General features: G+C 54.8%; 7 protein-coding genes across 7 annotated transcripts; 5 read left to right on the top strand and 2 right to left on the bottom strand.

The window, feature by feature from the left end:
- Window positions 1-61: 61 nt before the first annotated feature.
- On the bottom strand, window positions 62-880 carry BDP81DRAFT_462227 (uncharacterized protein; the record flags this gene model as incomplete). The annotated part of the gene is made up of 1 exon (XM_060593872.1): window positions 62-880. The coding sequence occupies one exon, from the start codon at window positions 878-880 to the stop codon at window positions 62-64; it is 819 nt and encodes a 272-aa protein (XP_060443787.1).
- A 1,613-nt stretch (window positions 881-2,493) lies between these two features.
- BDP81DRAFT_323102 (peptidase family M28) lies at window positions 2,494-3,804 on the top strand (the record flags this gene model as incomplete). The annotated part of the gene is made up of 3 exons (XM_060584762.1): window positions 2,494-2,682; window positions 2,741-3,481; window positions 3,532-3,804. 3 exons carry the CDS (start codon window positions 2,494-2,496, stop codon window positions 3,802-3,804), a joined length of 1,203 nt encoding a protein of 400 aa, XP_060443786.1.
- Window positions 3,805-4,992: 1,188 nt separating this feature from the next.
- Window positions 4,993-6,523, top strand: BDP81DRAFT_430963 (dual specificity phosphatase). The gene has a single exon (XM_060590652.1). It carries the CDS (start codon window positions 5,257-5,259, stop codon window positions 6,229-6,231), a length of 975 nt encoding a protein of 324 aa, XP_060443785.1. The 5' UTR covers window positions 4,993-5,256; the 3' UTR covers window positions 6,232-6,523.
- Window positions 6,524-7,226: 703 nt separating this feature from the next.
- BDP81DRAFT_395643 (uncharacterized protein) lies at window positions 7,227-11,324 on the top strand (the record flags this gene model as incomplete). The annotated part of the gene is made up of 3 exons (XM_060588086.1): window positions 7,227-7,506; window positions 7,557-8,380; window positions 8,484-11,324. 3 exons carry the CDS (start codon window positions 7,227-7,229, stop codon window positions 11,322-11,324), a joined length of 3,945 nt encoding a protein of 1,314 aa, XP_060443784.1.
- Window positions 11,325-12,407: 1,083 nt separating this feature from the next.
- BDP81DRAFT_462224 (actin cytoskeleton-regulatory complex protein END3-domain-containing protein) lies at window positions 12,408-13,746 on the top strand (the record flags this gene model as incomplete). Its single annotated transcript, XM_060593871.1, has 3 exons — window positions 12,408-12,647; window positions 12,721-12,955; window positions 13,022-13,746. The coding sequence occupies 3 exons, from the start codon at window positions 12,408-12,410 to the stop codon at window positions 13,744-13,746; spliced, it is 1,200 nt and encodes a 399-aa protein (XP_060443783.1).
- A 546-nt stretch (window positions 13,747-14,292) lies between these two features.
- BDP81DRAFT_46350 (uncharacterized protein) lies at window positions 14,293-16,163 on the bottom strand. Its single transcript, XM_060594034.1, has 3 exons — window positions 15,793-16,163; window positions 14,722-15,498; window positions 14,293-14,626 (listed from the first exon to the last, which is right to left on the bottom strand). The coding sequence occupies exons 1-3, from the start codon at window positions 15,907-15,909 to the stop codon at window positions 14,405-14,407; spliced, it is 1,116 nt and encodes a 371-aa protein (XP_060443782.1). The 5' UTR covers window positions 15,910-16,163; the 3' UTR covers window positions 14,293-14,404.
- Window positions 16,164-17,712: 1,549 nt separating this feature from the next.
- On the top strand, window positions 17,713-18,187 carry BDP81DRAFT_322913 (acyl CoA binding protein; the record flags this gene model as incomplete). The annotated part of the gene is made up of 3 exons (XM_060584743.1): window positions 17,713-17,809; window positions 17,884-17,951; window positions 18,038-18,187. 3 exons carry the CDS (start codon window positions 17,713-17,715, stop codon window positions 18,185-18,187), a joined length of 315 nt encoding a protein of 104 aa, XP_060443781.1.
- Between the last annotated feature and the right edge of the window lie 92 nt (window positions 18,188-18,279).

Genomic DNA, 18,279 nt, shown 5'->3' with positions numbered 1-18,279 from the left:
TCCCCAAAGATCAAAAGCAAGTGCTTATGCCAATAACATTATGTTGTACCATTTAGCACAACTAGTAAATACCAGGAAGCAAGACCCAGGGCACTTCCCTCTTGAAATCAACCCACTGCTCACCGTACCTCTTCGAGCAATACTCATTCAACGCCGGCACGCCGCGCGTGAGAAAATCCACCGCCTGCCACACCCCCATAATCGTACCCCCGATGAACCCGGACGCAGCCATGCAGTAACCGGCCCTCCAGAGCGCGTACCCGCCATAGTTGATGTGGCGCGCCAGCTTCCAAAGCCCACCGCGCATGACCTTGCCCTTGTTCTCCGGCCGGGCCTTGAACTGCTTGCGCTGCCACTCGGACGCCGTCTCGAGGAACATGCCGACGCCGTAGAGGACGCTGCCGAGAACGACTTGGTAAGGCAGGGAGGTTCCGGGGAAGTCGCGCGGGGAGGTGAGGACCGAGGTGGACGCCGCGAGGAGGAGGAGGGAGTTTGCGCTGTTGACGAGGGTGTTGTAGAAGCTCACTGTCGCGGCGGTGCCGGGCGGGAATTCCTCGGCGGAGATGCCGACGAGCCAGTAGGCTTGCTTAACGAAGGAGCCGACGGACATGCCTAGGAGGATGAGGTGCGGGAGGGGCAGGTGGAGGTCGTCGAGGATGGCGACGCCGGTCGTGGAGAGGGCGGCTACGTTGAGGGGGATGGTGTTGATGCCGATTTTGGCGAGGGCGGCGGCGCCCCAGCCGCCGGCGACGAGCTTGTATTGGAAGAAGGGGTCGAGGCCGCGGAGGCCGAGGAAGGTGAGGGTTCCTGGCACATTGGACTTTTTGACGCCGCGCTTGATGAGGTCAAAGTTTGGCTTCTCGGGTTTGGAGGCCGCCATCTTTTTGCTGGGCAGCACTCGTTCGTGCGCGATTGAGCTTTGATGGGTGTAGTACTTGGGTTGAGGGTGAGATGACTAGATTCGAGGGATGTCGTTGAGATATATCGTGAACCTATCTGGCTTTTGGCTCACAAGGTCGGACGAATGCAGGAGGGACATATGCAGGTCATCTAGCTAGGGATGCGCGCCGGCTGCAACCAGCGCTTTATACACGCGGCGGGGATGCGCTTGGGGAACATGCGGTTGCTCCCCCGATGAGATCATTGACTGCCTGAGGATGGGAAGGAACAGGTTCAAGCCCGGGCGTCTGTTCGCCCATTAACGTTGTCGGGAGTCGGGATAGGACTCCATATTGTAAGGTAGCTGTCACACATGGTAGATGTTTGGTGTTCAGACGAGCTTAAAGAGGTAAGTCGGTGCCGGTGTCCGATTCGCACCGAAGCGCCCCACGACGGGACGACGGGCTGCGGGGCATGGGAACGGGCGATACCCTTTGTGTCTTTCGTGCTGATGAACTCACCTTGTGGTATGGTGCTGCGATTAACCGCGAATCAAGGGTCTCGAGATCTTACGACAGAATCTCGGCATCTTTTGGGTGAAGGTTTGAGCCACTGTATCAGTAGAGTAAGTGTGTAGAAGTCCCCCGCGACTCTCCAACGGACCAGGCGCTGAGTCCGAGACACTATGGGGCACATAGACCCGCTCCGACGCGCTCCAGCGTCCGGGGGCAACAAGTGCGGGCAGTGCGATGCGCCATTGGCTTCCCCAGACTCCAACCCAAGCACATGCGACCACACCCACTGGAGAACTCGAGATCCCGTCCGCTCTCTCCTAGATAAACCAGCGAGGGCCAGAGTAGTAGTCGGGTCGGAGACGACCGGCGAATGCCTGGTGTTGCATGTAGTTCAGTTTGCTTTTTGGCGGGCGAGATTGGAGAATCTGAGGGCGGCAGAGCATGATCAAAAGGTGTCTGTGTTGGTTGATTGGCTCGGTGAGCCGAAACTTGCTCGTTCAGGTAGAGCTGTCACTCGGGTCATTCCCTAATAGCTGGCCAGGCCCACCTTGCACAGCAGGTCAGTGACAGTCCGTAGCACATGTTTTCTGCCGCAAATAAGGTAAGTTGTGAAGCAGCAAGACAGAGTCCTGTACGGAACTCATCGATTATCTGATAGCATTGGTAACGTTGACACTACTTACTTTTGAAGACGAAGGAGACCGTCCAGAATCCAGATTTACCAAATAGAACCTGGGGAAGAGCAGAAAGTTGATTAGGTAAGGTAAGGTGTAGACCTCACCCGTACCGGCCTTACGGACATCCGAGGTACGTACTCCGTACTCGAGGTAAGGTACCCGCTTGCAAGCATTGGTGGCGTCTGCTTGGCCAGGCAACCCGCGGGGCATGTGTGGGAATGTATTCGAGACAGGGGAGGTGGGGAGCTTGCCGAGCTGTCGCAGACCCGCTGACGCTTAGCTATCTTATCTAGGCACCTATCAGCCCCAGCCGACATGACGCCAGCCATCTCTCCCTTTAACAACATCCACCTGACTACCTTTACATACCTCCCGCATCATCTCCAGATTGTACCATCACCAATCCATACTATCTATTCACAATGAAGGTCGCCAAAGCTTCACTTCTCGCCGTGCTGGCCCACTCGGTCACTGCTCGCTTTGTTGCCGAGGAGGAGATCAACCGTGTCCAGCTGTATCCCGCTGGCTCCGAGCCCGAGAAGTACCTGATCGAACTTGCCCCAGGCAACACTCGCTGGGTCACTGAGGAGGAGAAGTGGGAGCTTCGCAGGGTATGATTTCCTTCATCTCCACTGCTTTTCTTTCGCATTCTGACCTGACTCCCTGCAGAACGGAAACCGCTTCTTCGATATTACCGACCACAAGGAGTTCGGCGCAAGCCGCCTCCACACCAAGACCAAGAGCGTCTTTCCCGAGAAGTGTCGCCTTCAGGACAAGGTCAAGCCTCTCATCAAAGACCTTGACAAGAAGGAGATCCAGACCAACCTGGAGAAGTTCACGAGCTTCCACACCCGTTACTTCAAGTCAGACTACGGCCGCCAGTCCTCCGAATGGCTTCTGGCTAAGCTGAACACCATCATCGAGGACGCCGGCGCCGGCAAACACGTTTACGCCGAGGCCTTCCCCCACACCTGGCAACAGAGTTCCATCATTGTTACCATCCCGGGCAAGTCTAACAGCACCGTCGTCATCGGCGCGCACCAGGATTCCATCAACCTGTGGCTGCCTTCCATTCTCGCTGCGCCCGGTGCCGATGACGATGGCAGTGGCTCCATGACCATCCTCGAGGCTTTCCGCACTCTCCTCAAGTCCAAGGATGTCATCTCCGGAAAGGCCGACAACACCATCGAGTTCCACTGGTACAGCGCCGAGGAGGGCGGTCTTCTTGGTTCCCAGGCCATCTTCTCGTCCTACGAGCAAGATGGACGTGACATCAAGGCCATGCTCCAGCAGGACATGACTGGATTTGTTCAGGGTACGCTTGATGCTGGAAAGCCTGAGAGCGTTGGTGTCATTACCGACTTTGTTGATCCCGGCTTGACCGGTTTCATCAAGAAGGTCATCGTCGAGGTAAGTCAAAATGAAACCCCATATGCGCGAAGGTGCTAACAAAACCATAGTACTGCAAGGTTCCCTACGTCGAGACGAAGTGTGGATACGCCTGCTCCGACCATGCCTCTGCAAGCAAGGCTGGCTACCCCTCCGCCTTCGTGATCGAGTCCGCCTTTGAGGACTCTGACAAGCACATCCACAGCACCGATGACAACATCAAGTACTTGTCGTTTGATCACATGCTTGAGCACGCCAAGATGACCCTTGGCCTCGTGTACGAGCTCGGCTTCACCGACTTCGCCGCTCTGGAGAAGCAGGGTCAGGTTTCCGAGGAGTTGTAATCGGCTGGATGGATGACGCAAACGCACGATATTAGTCACGATGCCCTACGTATTTTGAATAGATGATTCTTTCACGCGATGAAATGACGTCTCATCATGCTCGCGCTTGAAGTGGCTTATGTGATCAAATCGCCCATTAGCCCTCTCCTCTCCGGTCCGGACTTTCGGTCAGCTTATCAATGAGCGCGTGTAGTTATTCTGCGCTACCAAAAGGACGGCCTCGTTATCAATGGCGCAATGGTGTTCACCTGAAGGAGGCACCCACAGGCGAGTGGGGAAATGCAGATGTTTTAATGCGTCAACAGCCAAAAACTAACAAGCTCAAATGAACTTATTTCTCATGAATCATGGTTATTTATTCATTTTGCCATCGGACTAACTTTGCCATTCAAACTGTCTTGTGAAGATGAAAAACATCGCCTTTGGTTTTCAAGTTGCACGTCTTGGTTTATGATATGACTACATCTTGCATTCGGTCGCTAAACGAAGGGAGCCAGCAGCAGGTAAGTGGTCCTGGTTGCCCACACTTACATTGTGACAGAAGAAAGACACGCGTCGAGCTCCTAATGTCTTGACTCAGTGCCAAGAGGCAAGTTGCTATTTCTTGGGGTTCCCTCGGGAAGAGACTCAAATAAGCTCTCCAGAGTAGATGTTTACTTGCATAAGTCGCCTAAACTGGTCCCTACGGTGTTGAATTAGACTGGCAAAAGGTGACAGGTCCTAAAATGCCTCAGTTGTCGTTTTGGGAGCCGAGGTAAGCAGGCCTGCCTGATAGGGTAATGAATCGTAGCTCAAGTCTACGAGTGGCACAAGTTAAGGTACCTGCCGTTTCTGCGCTTCAGGTAGTCCTAGACTCACGAACCTCGGAAGGTAGGGAAGGTACTGGGGCGATGTCACTGACGTGCATGCTGCGGCAAGGCAAGTAACCGTTCCAGAAAGGCTCTGCTCTGGGGAAGCGACGTTGGAATTGGGATTGACACATGGTTAGCTTGCTTCCAGCACTTCTCCGATGGGTCTAGGCTTCAGAGTGGGGCGGGCAGTACAGACAGGTGGACGCCCGCCGCACAGGGGGTCTAAGCTCGCTCCGGCCCAGTCTGCCGATTCGACACCTCCTGCAAGCCTGCAACCCAGATGCTGTACTTTCCTACTCCACCTCTCAACTTTACATCAACATCATCCAAACCACCACCGCTCCAGCCAACGTCTTATCATTTTCCATTTCACTCATAATAGGTCCTGGCACGTTGCTTTGCCTTTCTTTGCATAGCTTGACCAAGTTTTCAGCAACCTGCCTTTGCGTTTGTGCCTACACAGTATCGGCAACGACGAAACACAGCGAACAAAGGCATCTTGCACTGCTTGCTTCGAGTCAGTGCGTCTTGCACTCCCGCAACGAAACACATCGCATCGCCAACTGCTTGTCATTTAACCCCGCATTGAGCATCAGCAAACATGGAGGAACCCCAGGAGCCGAAAGAGCATGCCATCGCCACAGCTCCGTATAGCCACAGGCCCCCCAGTCCTCCTTACATACCCATTCCCATGACATTTGCTAAGGGCAACGCTACTTGCACCTTTACCCCGTCATTCAACAATGTCGATGCCATGCGCCTCACAAGCGATGATCTCAGAATCATAACTCGGAACAAGACACAGACTGCCACAGACAGATCAGTTGGCTGGAACTACGAGGCTCGACGTAAGGCACAGACGCTCCTCGACTTCCTCTACCTCGGCCCGTTATCCGTTGCTCGCGATGAAGCTTGGCTTGCCAAGGAGGGCATCACCATGGTCATTGTTACACGACATGCCAGGGTGGCTCAAGCTCGACTGATGAGTGTCGACAAGGTAGCCCAAAAGCTCGGCATCCAGGTCGAATATTTGGACGTCTTGGACAATTCTGAGTTGATTCGAGGCTTCCCGGAGGTGGTGAGAAAGATCAACGGGCATTTGATCGACGTCTATCGCAGTCAAGCTGTGGCTGCACAGGCAGGTCGGATGGCAGTCGATGACGAAAGCTTCAGGAGTGGCAAGATTCTCCTTGTTTGCGAAACTGGCAACGATCGATCAGCTTTCGTCGCTGCAGCTTACATCATGACCATGTACGGGAAGGACATGATCTCTTCCGTGCAATTTATCTCCATGCAACGATTCTCCGCCAACTTCGACGAGGATGGAAAGAGGATGCTACAAGCGTACGAAGATATTCTCAATGCCCAGAGAAATGTGTCTAGTGCGACCAGAGATGTTCCCCGAGCCGGTCAATCGCACGGATACAGCGGTGGGGGCGGCAAGCGCGGCATCGAAACGACCCTTGACGAAGAGGACAGGCAGGGCGGAGGATATGAGACGTTCGCCGCGGATCGCGAGCGGTACCAGGACAGGGGCAAGTTTGTTCCGTTTCGGGATCGCGATACAATCGCGTAGTGACGAGATTCGTTGAGCCCAGAACAGGAATTTCAGCTGATCTCTGGGCACTGGGACGGAAGAGTTCGTAGCGGAGGCATTGCATCAGTGGTTTTGGCGTCAGTAGGAAGACCGCCTCTAGTTGTCATTATGAGCAGACTCATCAAGGGGAATTAGAACTTTGCTTTAGGAACATGGATAGGCGTCAAGGTTGTCAATCAGTATACCCGTTTCAGTCGGCAACGACTCTCTTCTAGGGCAGTTTAGACCTGCTTTCACCACTATCAGAACCCACTATTTACACAGTTTCAAACTGTGCCCATTCCTCAAGATGATTTGTTGTGTAGACATGCCCAGTGTAAAAAGGCCACACACAAAGGCCATGGTCAGAACTATTTGTATATAACAGAAGAACATGTTGGTCAAATCGGTCTCATGAATTCTTCGCACATATATATGAGCTCTGCACCCTTCTGCTAGGCTAGGTCATGAGTTGTTCTTGTTTTCCCGTTCTTCATATCTCCTTAGTATAAAACTCATCGAAAGGAGAGGGATTATGATATGGAGAGGACGAACTCTCTGTGTTCACCCTCAGGACATTCGCGTCATATCTTCAGGAAATACGATGAGCCCCTGGGTCAGTAAACAAGCCTGCAGAAGGCTATCCCATGGGAAGGGACAGGTCTTCGGTGAACCTCAGGTAGCAGGACTCATCTCATCTCATCTCACCTTACACCCAACCCTTCCATAACAACGAGGAAGGAGCAACTGCCTCATTCTTTCTCCTTCGGGGCCCCACTGCTCTTTCCTTATACATCCCACACACCAATGCGATATTTCCGGTCAAAACAATCTCACTTGACTGTTGACAATCCATTTTCCCTCAACCCACACCTCATTTTTTTCACTTACCTCTCACTTTGCCTCATCCACCACCATTGCACAATCATCATACTCACCCTCCTCCATCCCAATCCGCCCCCAGCGGAATATCGCATCATAATACCCATCGAAAGATGGAGGAAGCGGGCGGCCGGAGGCGTGCGCTGCGGCGCTCGACTCAAGAAGTTCAGAGGGGAAGGTACCAGGAGCAGTATGCGCTCGGGGTTCAGAGGCCGGCCTGGGTTCACCCGGACCCGGTCTTTGACCCCGGCGCGGCTCGTTGGGCGTCCTTCCCAACCATCCCCCTGGACCAGAGGGGTCAGGGGGATGAGTATGTGGAGGCGAGAGACCGGGGCGAGCTGGACGCCTGGCTGCGGGAGCAGAACCTCTCCCCCGAGCACTTCAGTGACGACGGTTAGTACCCTTCCCCCCTGCCTATCGTGTATCCCGCTGACACGCCGCAGAGGAGGAGGAGGAGGACGACCGGCCGGTGGCCGAGGAGCGGGAGGTCCAAGGCGAGGACAGCATGGACTGGGGCAGTCCAGGCGAGGGTGAGTCCATTTCTTGGGCTCACCTGAGCCATGGCGCCCAATGGATCTTGTTGGAGGTCCTTTGTGGCTCCCAGTCCTTTGCCTTGGCAGCTCGAGCCTTGGGCCTCACGACTCCAGAAGTCATCACCTTTGTTGTGTCTTATATACAGCACCACCGGGAGATCCAGGCGAGGGCAAAGACGTGTGATGAGATGGACCCGTCTGAACTCCTCGACCAGATCCATGAGCGAGCGCCTCCGAGAGACGGCATGAATGTTCTTAACCAGCCATTCCTTCCCACTCACACCATCAAGTACGACGAGTACGAGAAGGCGTATCAGTACTTGCGCCAAATCGGACTGGGTGAGCACATCCGAGGACTTGAGAGATGCCGCGGGATCTCTGAGGGGTTTCTTGAGATTCACATCGAGCGTGAGATCTTGGCCGCCTGTATCGCCATCCTCGAGAAGGGTACCAAGGATTCCGCTTTGCACGAAGTCGACACCCAGATCCATGACGGACCGCAATCCTGGCATGACCAGTTCGACCCGAAGCACCATGAGTTGGTGAACAGGATGATTCAAATCCAAGCCTACCTCCCTCACTTGGACCATAGAAAGGGTAATCCGGCGAGCACATCTTCCTCAGCCAATCCAACCGAGCAGCACGACACTCCTACTTTAGAGTCGGTCAGCGAGCCTCAGAGTACCGGCCAAGTGTACGCTCGGAACAACCCAATGTTTGGCGAGAACAACCAGGTAGGCTCCTTCTCATTCTTTCATCTCTTTGCCTCCTTAGTGGTTCACTTCAGGTGGCTCTCTCCTTTGAAGTTGAGACGAGAACAAGACTAACGATCAGCAGTATGCGTGGGTCTTTGATAACCTGGACATGGATGAGCTGTACACTCCGACCGAAGTCCACAAGTATCGCAACCGTCCCGCTATCTCGTATGAGGACTTTCAGTCTGCTGCCGATGGCAGTCCTGAAGTTACTGCAGTGCAGGAGCATGACCAATCCGATGAGCACCAACTCCCAGGCGATGAAGTTCTAGACGAGGCATTCCCCAAGGCTCAAGTCAACAATCAGCCTGCTGTTCCCTCGTTCCCCTTCGATGGACTCTTGCCCGAGGCCCAGGAGATTATGCCCTGCCCTAGCACTCCGGAGCCAGAGCCGGTGGTGGATCATACTCGCATCCTTACGAACCTGTCTCTCCCCGAATTACAAGCTCAAGATGACCAACCGGCTCAACAGAGCGCAAGCTCAGCGGTACTCCAGCCCGTATTTTCTTATATCGATGAGGTGGATCCCAATACGTCCCCTTCAGATTCGCCTGCATACGAATATTTCCAGTCGTCTGAGTTCAAGGCAATTCTCCGCAACACCAAGCCTCAATGGTACCTCGACGAGATGGCACTTCCAGTTGAGCGACCGGAAATGCCTACTTCGCAGGCGACCGCTCAGCAGATTGTTGCTCAGGAGGCCAGCCATGATGAGGACATGCCTGACGCGGCCATGCCTGACGCGAGCTCGAACGCCAACTTCGACAACGAGCTGTCGAACCCGATATCGAGCACCAACACATCTGGATTCTCTAGAGTCCCTGAAGTGTCTGCGGTCTCCAAAGCACCTGCCGTCTCTGAAGCACCTGCCGCCTCTCAATTCCCCACGGTCTCTCGAGCCCCTGACCTGTTCCAAGTTCCCAGAGTTTCTGCAGTTCCCCAGATCCCCAAGAGCTCTGCACTCCCTCAGGTTTCTCAAGTCTCGAGAGCCTCTGGAATCTCTAAGGTCTCTGCGGTCCCTGCAGCACAGGAGCCTCGTTTCGCCCTGAAGGATGCCGTGGTCCCAGTGACCCAGGAAGAAATCACTTTCTACAACAACCCTATACCCGTCGCCGGAGGCTCGCAGCGCGCTGTCATTGACTTGCCTGGTGATTCTGCGAGATCTACAGCTGGTTCTTCCACGAGACCTATGGGTGGTACTCCTGCGAGACCTGTGGTTGCTACTCCTATGAGACCCATGGTTGTCCCTCCCGCGAGACATAACAACATACCCCGAACTCCGGCCCTGCGCGAGGATAGTCCCGAGCCTCCATCCACGAAGAGCTCTACCAAGCCATCCCGCAAGCGTCCGGCTGATGACAGCGATGGAGAATACGTTCCCGACAAGCCCAAGAAAGCCCGCAGATCGAAGAAGGCCACGGTCGTTCCGCCGCCTCTACCTCAACCGCAGCAGATGGGTCCCAACGGTGTACTCCAGCCCGTCAAGCGTGGCCGAGGACGTCCCCGCAAGTATCCTAGACCCGAGGACATTGCCGCCGCACAGGCTGCTGCGAATCAGGTCGCGAACCAGGCAACGGCTATGCAGACCCCCGCGAACAGTTCTCCCGCTCCAAACGCTGCTTCACCTCCGGCAGGCAATAACCCAGTTCCTGGCCCCGAGCAAATGGCCCCTCAAGCGCCTACAGTTGTCGTGTCTCAGAAACCTCGAACCAAGCGGGAGACGAACCAGTCATCCGAGAGCAGTCGTCAAGCTAGCGTCGATCAGCCTCATACGCAGAGAACTGCCCAGTTCGAGGAAAGAATGACGCCAGTCTCAAGATACAGCAATGAACCTTCGAACTCGTACACTCCTCAGATGCCCGACTTCAGAGCTGATGGTCTTCAAACGACAAGCTACGATCCCATTCCCAATTCCTTCTCTTTCGGCATGCAGCCATCTGCTGCTGAGCTGCGTCAATCGTCGCTTCCTAGTGCCTATGAGTCTTCGAACTCGTACCTTCCTCGGGAGCCCGATTCCAGAGCTGACGCTCGCCAAATGAAAAGCTACGATCGCATGCCCGCGTCTTTCACCTCTGGTGCGCAATCGTCGGCTACTCAGCTGCGCCATTCGTCGGTTCCTAGTCCCTATACTTCGAACTCATACAATGCTCAGGAGACCGATTTCACATCTTATGGCCGTCATCTGGGAAGCCAAGAGGCTCTGCCCGTGTCTTCTACTCCAGGCATGCACTCGTCTACTACTGAGCACCGTTCATCGTCGCGTCCTGAAGCATATCCTCCTTCGAACTCATACTTTGCTCAGGAGACTGACTTCACTACTTATCGTCGCCAGCCAGGAAGCTACGAGCCTATGCCTACGTCTTTCACTTCTGAAATGCAGTCGTCTACCGCTGACTTGCGTCAACCATCGCTTCCTGGAGCCAATTCTCGCCCTCTGGCGCCCATGCCCCCGCCCGAAATCCAGGACCTGACCGGAAGAGAGGCCTCCATGCCAGCCGTTGCGCCCGGTCCGAACCGCGCATCCTTCCAGCAATCGTCGGATACTCCTGCTCCAGCTAACAACCCGAGCCAAGTCGACCGAATGGCTCCGGGAGCCCCTCGCCAAGACAAGCATGGCAGGCTGTTTCCTCCTCAGTATGAGACGTACGAGGAGTTCTGGGAGAAGGTGCCCGATGGCGCGGACTACGTTATGAAGATGGTTGAGAAGGGGTGGCCTTCTCACATAGCTATGCAGCTTGCCCGAGAGCGACTAGCTATGAACATGGCTTCGTGGCCGAACAGCATCTACTCGATCCACTACCAGCCGAATGCTGCGAGAACCCCGTTCCCGGGCGTTACAGCCAGCATTCGCAGAGAGATTGAGGCTGAGAAGGCCACCGCCGCCGCTCAACTGCGCAAGGACAGCGAGCGAGCAGACGACTGATATAACAGATCGGCTTGCGACCACGCAGCTGCCCAGTGGCATGGAGAAGCATCATGAAGAGCAATGTTGCAAGCCTAGCTTGGCCACCAAGAACCATTGCATTGCATTACGCAACAAACTTTGCCTACTTGGAGGCAGCACAAAATCACAAAAGAAATACCATTACAGCAGAAAAGGCGAACACAGAAGCCAGGCATACGACCATCGCGTCTCCTGGTTTGCAAGAACTTTCTTGCTACGTCATCTGGCTATTTTCTTGCTTTCTCTTTTGCAACGAGACATATTTTGGTCTTCGCTGCGTATCACAGCCCTACTTGGAGGGATGTCTTTCTTTGAGTTTAAAATTGGGGAGGATTCAGGTTTTCGGATACCTTTTTCTTTTGCTCGCACCTTTATGGATGGCTTGCATATGACGTTGGTTCGGAGGATGATACCCATTTGGAATTCGGGAGGTTTTCTTGGGGCAAAGACCCTTTAATTATATTGAGATACCCATCGCCATGGTGCGATATCTTGTGCTAAGGAAAACATCAGGTTGCTCAGAATGATGGCCCCTTTGTTTCGTGATATAATACCTGCTTCGTGGGAGAAGGTGAGATGTCGTTGAGCAGGCTTCTTGGGAATGCCACTATTATGTAAGTCGGTGATGAGCTAAGTGAACAGGGGTTAGTGACGGCGAGGTGTGGGTCGACCTTGCATCACCGAGCTTCCCTCACCGAGCGCACGCTCAGCCAAGTTACAGAAGCACTGCCTCCCACTTCCAACCCGCCGATTACCCCAAATCCACATCCTTGGCCGAGCTCCCGTCCCACGCGGCCTAACGACGATCCACTCAGCAACAACGACACCTCTCCGGCCAAGCCCTCACCATCTCCGGTTCACGAGATACCCCAAAACCTGCGTCGAATTGCTCCATCAAGCAGCCTCCAGAGACGCATCAGCTATCTGCGCACCGCATTACCCGCCACACGAACGAAGGCCCGAGCCAGCTCGACTTATCCAAGCCCGGCCACCCTTCGTCAACCTCCGTCCACCGACGCTCTTCCCTGTTACACACGAACAAACCCACACATACCGCACACCATGGCGCCTCCTCGCATCGAAGCACAAGAAATCGAGACGTACTGGAACATCTTCTCCACCCGGACGGGCGGGGGCCAGTTCCTGACGGGAGAACAGGCCGCGCCGGTGCTGAAGAACAGCGGCCTGACGGACAACCAGCTCGAGAGGGTGTGGGATCTCGCCGACGTCGACAATGATGGTAATCTCGACTTTGAGGAGTTTTGCGTTGCTATGAGAGTTATTTTCGATATTCTGAACGGCGTGAGTATACCTCGAATTGGATGCTTATGGGAAGAGAGTAGCGCAGAGGTACTAATCGCATTCGGATGGGCAGGAATACTCAGATGTCCCAACGACACTCCCCGATTGGCTCGTCCCCGAGTCCAAGGCACATCTCGTCCAGGCGAATCGCGCGCTCACAGGAAGGCAAGTGGCGTTCGAGCAAGTCGACGACGACCCAGACTCGCCAGGGCTGAAGGACGGATTCGACTGGTACATGAGCCCAGCGGACAAGTCCAAGTATGAGTCGATATACCAAGAGAACCGGGATGCACGGGGACAAGTAGCATGTAGGTTCACTTGCGCGCGCCCCTATCCGCCGTGCCGCTTTTACTAACGGGGCGATTCGTTCACAGTCACTGCTCTGGAGGACCTCTACGAATCCCTCGACGTCCCCGACACCGACATCCGCTCCGCCTGGAACCTCATCAACCCCTCGGCCGGCCCCTCCATCAACAAAGATGCCTGCCTCGCCTTCCTCCACATTCTCAACAACCGCCACGAAGGCTTCCGCATCCCGCGCACCGTCCCCGCCTCCCTCCGCGCCTCCTTTGAGCGCAACCAGATCGACTACCAACTAGACAACCAGACCCCGGGCGCCTCCCGATGGGCGACAAAGGCCGACGACTCGACAGCGACGGGCCGCAAGGCCAAGTTTGGCGACCAGTACCTCACCCGCCTGGGCCGCAGCGGCTTCAAATCCAGCGGAACCGACTTCTCCACAGCCAAGACGGACGACTGGGAGGAGGTCCGCCTCAAGAAGCAGCTGCAGGAGCTCGACGAGAAGATGGCCCGCATCGAGGCCGACGTCGAGCGCAAGAAGGGCGGTAAGCGCGACGGCAAACCCGCCCTCGTCAAGCGCGAGCTTGAGCAGCTGCTCGACTACAAGCGCAAGGAGCTCAAGGACCTCGAGAGCGGTGCCGGCAAGGGACAGGGCGGCGGTTCTGGGCTGAAGGGGGTATCGGATGATTTGCAGACGGTCAAGGAGCAGGTTGAGGGTCTTGAGACGCATCTCTCGGCGCGGCAGCACGTGCTTGACCAGCTGCGGAGGGAGATTGAGGATGAGAAGTCCAGCAGATGAGGACAAGAGAGGGAGAGAGACAGAGAAGGGAGAGAGGGAAAAAATCCAAATTTGAACAGCGTCTTCTTCAGGTGCGGGGCGGGCGGCTTGCTTGGGTTATCTTTTATATGTTTTCTTCTTCCGAGGGGGATGATGGGCCTGGTCTGGGTTGGGTACCGTTTTCCACGTCCAATTCAGGGAGTTGTTTTTCCATCTCTGGGCATATTCTACGTGCATGTAAGACTATAATGTTTGCCGTTGCCCTGCTTAGTTTGATGAGATGAGGAGGGTTTGCACAGGTGTCTTGAAGATTGAACTTCTATGGGGTAGAAAATAAAGGTTCGGTCGATAAAGAATGGAAATTGAGGCAATGGGTTCTTCATCATTCTTGTTGTGGCGGCCTACTCCTCCGGTAGTGATACACGAGACTTGTCCAGAGGATTGCTGGGTGACCATAACGGAGTCCCAAGTACAGAGAATGCGACTAGAAGCGATTCAGATGATGGGGACAGTATTCAGATCAGATTACTGACCACTTCTCTGTAAGTTACATACCAGATTATTTGAGTAGAATCGTATAAGTGTAATTACATGAATAACAAAAAGAAAACACCAAATTGTGTCCTGCTATCAAACACCGAAGCCGTGCCTTCTCTGCCTCTGATTCTGGCTCACCAGCTTACCATTGGCCACCGTTGGCATACGGCACGGCCATGGGCATCCCCAGGTTCCGGCTCTTGACGGCCCAAATCATCAGAGACGGGGCCTTGACCCAGCCGATGCGGCCCGCGCCGCGGCTGCGACCCGTGGCACAGACGTAGACGTCGATGGGCATGCCTTTTACAACGGCTTGGTCTTTGCCTTTGATTGTGAGTTCAATGTTCTTGACGACGCCGGCGGCCTGTTGTAAGTTTGGAAAATGTCAGTTTATCCAGTCATCTTTGGGAGGGAAAAGGATTGTGAGAGGAACGAAGGATGTGGGGGAATGTGACGAACCTGCTTATCCGTGAGCATGAAGCCCACCCTCGGAAACGAAATGATATCCCCGCACGCCCAGACGTTCTCGACGCCCTTGACGCGCATGTACTCGTCCACATTCACATACTTGCGCTCGTTCAGCATCCCGGCGTCAAGGTACTCCGTATTCGGCACAAGGCCCATGGTCGGCAGATACAAATCCGTCCGGATAACCTTCCCGCTCATAAGCTTGACCTCCGTCTTACCGTCCGGCAAGGGCCGCGAATTCGCAACGCGCGCGTGCTTCCGGACCTGCACTCCCAGCTTCGTAATCTCGTTCTCGACGGGCTTGGCGATGGAATCACCCGCGAGGATCTCGTCTTCGGCGGCGAGGAGGTGGACCTCTTTATCCTTGAACTCGAAGCGGATCTCGGCAGCGACTTCTACGCCTGTCGGACCCGCGCCCGCGACGACGATGTGCTTTGCGGATTTCACTTTGTCGGCTGTCGCGTGGAGGAGGCGGAGGGTTTCTTCGTGGGAGGAGGATGATTTCCACGGCATGTCGGGGGACGCGGCGCGGGCGCCGGTGGCGAGGACGAGGTAGTCGTACGGTAGGGACCTGGGGCCCGAGGCGGTTGATACGAGGGCCGATTTACGTCCTACGTCGAGGCCCGTTGCGGTGCCGAGGACGAATTCGAAGGATTCTTTTGGGTAGGATGCGAAGCCGGGCTCGATGGGTTGGAAGATTTGGTCGTCTTGGACGATGCCTGGGACGATTGCGCGGACGGAGCCCATGTTCCAGTAGAAGTGAGTTGTCTGCCATTTCTCGTTAGTATTGCGTACCGCTTCCCTTGCAATTCATTTCTTCCGAGGCAATTCCCAACACTTGTCCTCACGCGTCTCACTCTTCCCATCTCATTTTCAATCCCCATGAGGCAGAGGTGAGATAAACTGTGGGTCGTCCGCAGCTGTCTTACGCCGTCCCCCACGGGCCTCCGGAGCTTGGTGACACACACCCCCGGCTTCTGCAAGCGTCGTCCGATTTCGAGAATCGAGAACGCTCAAGTGATTCTATGTATACCAATCATAGTGTAGAAAAGTCTCTCTCACCTTTGAAACCAAGATCACTCTGAGGTCCGGCTCTGTCTGGCGTGTGTACTTGAGCAGGCGATGAGCCACGGCCAGGCCGCCGTATGCGGCGCCGAGCACGACGACTGTCTTGACCATATTGTCTGTCTCTTGCGTGAATTCAAGCTTTGATGACTCTGTTCTTCTCGGTGTCGATGAGAAATGCGCGAACAACTCGTCTTGACGAAGCTAAGTGAGGGTATTAGTCTGAAGGTCAAAGTACTGTCGATTTATGGGCTCTCAGGGAGTTCCTGGATATCTTCAGATCAGCAAACACCTCCCAACCAGAGCTGCGAGAGGTCTGGTTTTTATTCCCCCTCATAGCATGCTCGGGCCCGGGATAGATCGAAGCCTGGCTGCATCCTTGTGGCATATATCCTCCCCCCCCCCCCCCCTTCTGTCTCATAAAGTCCGGATACGCGTCCCCTCACCAGGCTGCGCTAATGCTAATGAAGAACGCAAATTGGTGCCATTAGTATTTTTGACCAGGTTTCAGTCTCAAAGTCCGTGCCGTTTGGGTAACACAACATGTGGTTGGTAGGATGGTGGATGGTAGGTCAGACAGACAAGCACTTTGGATCGTTCATGTCCGTACGGCACTGGGGTGGGTGGGCCTGTCGATCCCTCGTTGTCCGTTCGGCTTTCCCCACACCCAGACCACACGATATGACGGACTGTCATTCGACGTTGGCACAGTTGGTAGCTGCACGAGAAAACAAAAAAAGAAGAGACGGAAACAAAGGTTGAAGTGAGCTTGGGCCGGAATGCTGTATCGCGAGCCGGTCCAGGTCGGGATGTGACTGATGGTGTAGGGGTTGTTGATATCATTTGCCGTTTCCAAAGATGTTTCCTCGCACTGAATGTGCTGCTCGCGTCGATAGCTGCTTGAGCGAGCTTCAATGTGCCTTATCGAGGTAACATGCCGGGTCCGAGTGCAGCTGTCACCCCCGATTCGTCCTATTCGGACCAGCCCGTCTGGTGCGACTTTATCCATGGAAGGCCAGTTTCGTTAGTCAGGGGGAGAGTGATTCCGGACACCCTCCCGGAGAGAAGCAGCCATACTTCGGTCGATGTAGTCAAGTTGTCATCGTCCGCTCGAGGCACGAGCAATGTGTCCTGTTTACAAACACATTCGTTACTGGGAATATATCAGACGCTGGCCGCCATCTCTGCTCGAAGAGACGTGTATCGTTGCAGAGTACGATGCCAGTCTGGGGATATCAAGCGCTCGGACGTCCACCTTCTGGACCGGGCAGCTGCTTTGTGAGGTGCAAGGCATTGCTGCACGACGCGAACGGGCAAACAAATTGCAGTCCAGCCAAGTGCCGTAAGCATGGTCAAACGGTTAACGTCGACTTGAAGAAGCTGCAGGTCGAGGGAAGATGTTGGCAGCTGGTGCCTAGGTAGCCAAGCATTGAACTGGTGAGCATTTCCACGTAAGCGGAGCAAAGAATCCATCTTCGAAACCGATGAGACTGGTCGTCGGATCAGGGACAGAATGAAAGTCCGGCGATGCTCCAAGCAGCTTCGATGACTTGTTTAATCTACCTACCTTACTGCGCAAGTAGGTACCTACGTATGGACGTTACGGAGAAAGGCGGCTTGACATTGAGCCGACACTCCAGGTTGTGGCTTCCCACCCAAATCACATGTGGCGGTGCAAGAGGTCTGAGGTACAAGGTGCAAGGGCCGACCCAATGACAGCATCAGCTGCCCCGCGCACTTGAGCATATGATGAAGCGGGCCTGTGGGACCTCCTTGCTAACCCCGCCAACACGTCCAACCCTTTCCTCCGCCTCCCAACACTGAGAAGCTCAACAATCCCTTTCCCCGGATATAACCTCACTACTACACAAACCGCAACCTCTCAAAACCTTATACCAAACCCCTAAAACAAACATCATGTCTGCCCCCCAGAGCGAAGCCTTCAAGCAGGCTGTCTCCGACAGCAAGAAGCTTACTTCCAAGCCCGGCAACGACGAGCTCCTCGAGCTCTACGGTGCGTCGCTTCCCACAAGCCCACCCCCTGTTACCTCGGCTCCTTTAGTAGCTAACATGCAACGATGAACATAGGCCTGTACAAGGTCAGCACTGGCGAGGACATCTCCAGCGCCCCCAAGCCTGGCATGTTCGACCTCAAGGTACGCAGCATCACCACTTAACCAACCGAAGCTCCCCTACCCGAATTTGGCACGTGATGGAAGCTGACGTTTGGTTTGCGTTACAGGGCAAGGCGAAGCAGAGCGCGTGGCAGAAGGTCGTCGACGACAACCTCACCCCCGAGCAGGCCCAGGAGAAGTACGTCACCCTCGTCAACTCTCTCAAGGAGAAGTACGGCTACGATGCCAACAAGGAGCCCGAGGCCGTCGGCGCGTAAACGCAACCCCCTATGCACTGCATCTAACGACCATGAGAAACGACAACGGGTTGATATGGATTAGCAATGGTTTCTTTTGCTCGAGTATATGC

Source organism: Colletotrichum phormii (genome assembly GCF_030913505.1).
Source record: "Colletotrichum phormii strain CBS 102054 chromosome Unknown BDP81scaffold_13, whole genome shotgun sequence".
In the NCBI taxonomy this organism is placed as follows: Eukaryota; Fungi; Ascomycota; class Sordariomycetes; order Glomerellales; family Glomerellaceae; genus Colletotrichum; species Colletotrichum phormii.
This window is presented reverse-complemented; position numbering and strand designations above follow the sequence as displayed.

Bases quoted from the DNA above. Each gene is read 5' to 3' on its own strand.
- BDP81DRAFT_46350 (XM_060594034.1), bottom strand. From the start codon at position 15,909: ATGGTCAAGACAGTCGTCGTGCTCGGCGCCGCATACGGCGGCCTGGCC. The intron at 15,499-15,792 runs GTGAGAGAGACT...GAGAAATGGCAG, and splicing joins GAGTGATCTTGGTTTCAAAG to ACAACTCACTTCTACTGGAA. The intron at 14,627-14,721 runs GTTCGTCACATT...AACTTACAACAG, and splicing joins TCATGCTCACGGATAAGCAG to GCCGCCGGCGTCGTCAAGAA.
- BDP81DRAFT_430963 (XM_060590652.1), top strand. From the start codon at position 5,257: ATGGAGGAACCCCAGGAGCCGAAAGAGCATGCCATCGCCACAGCTCCG.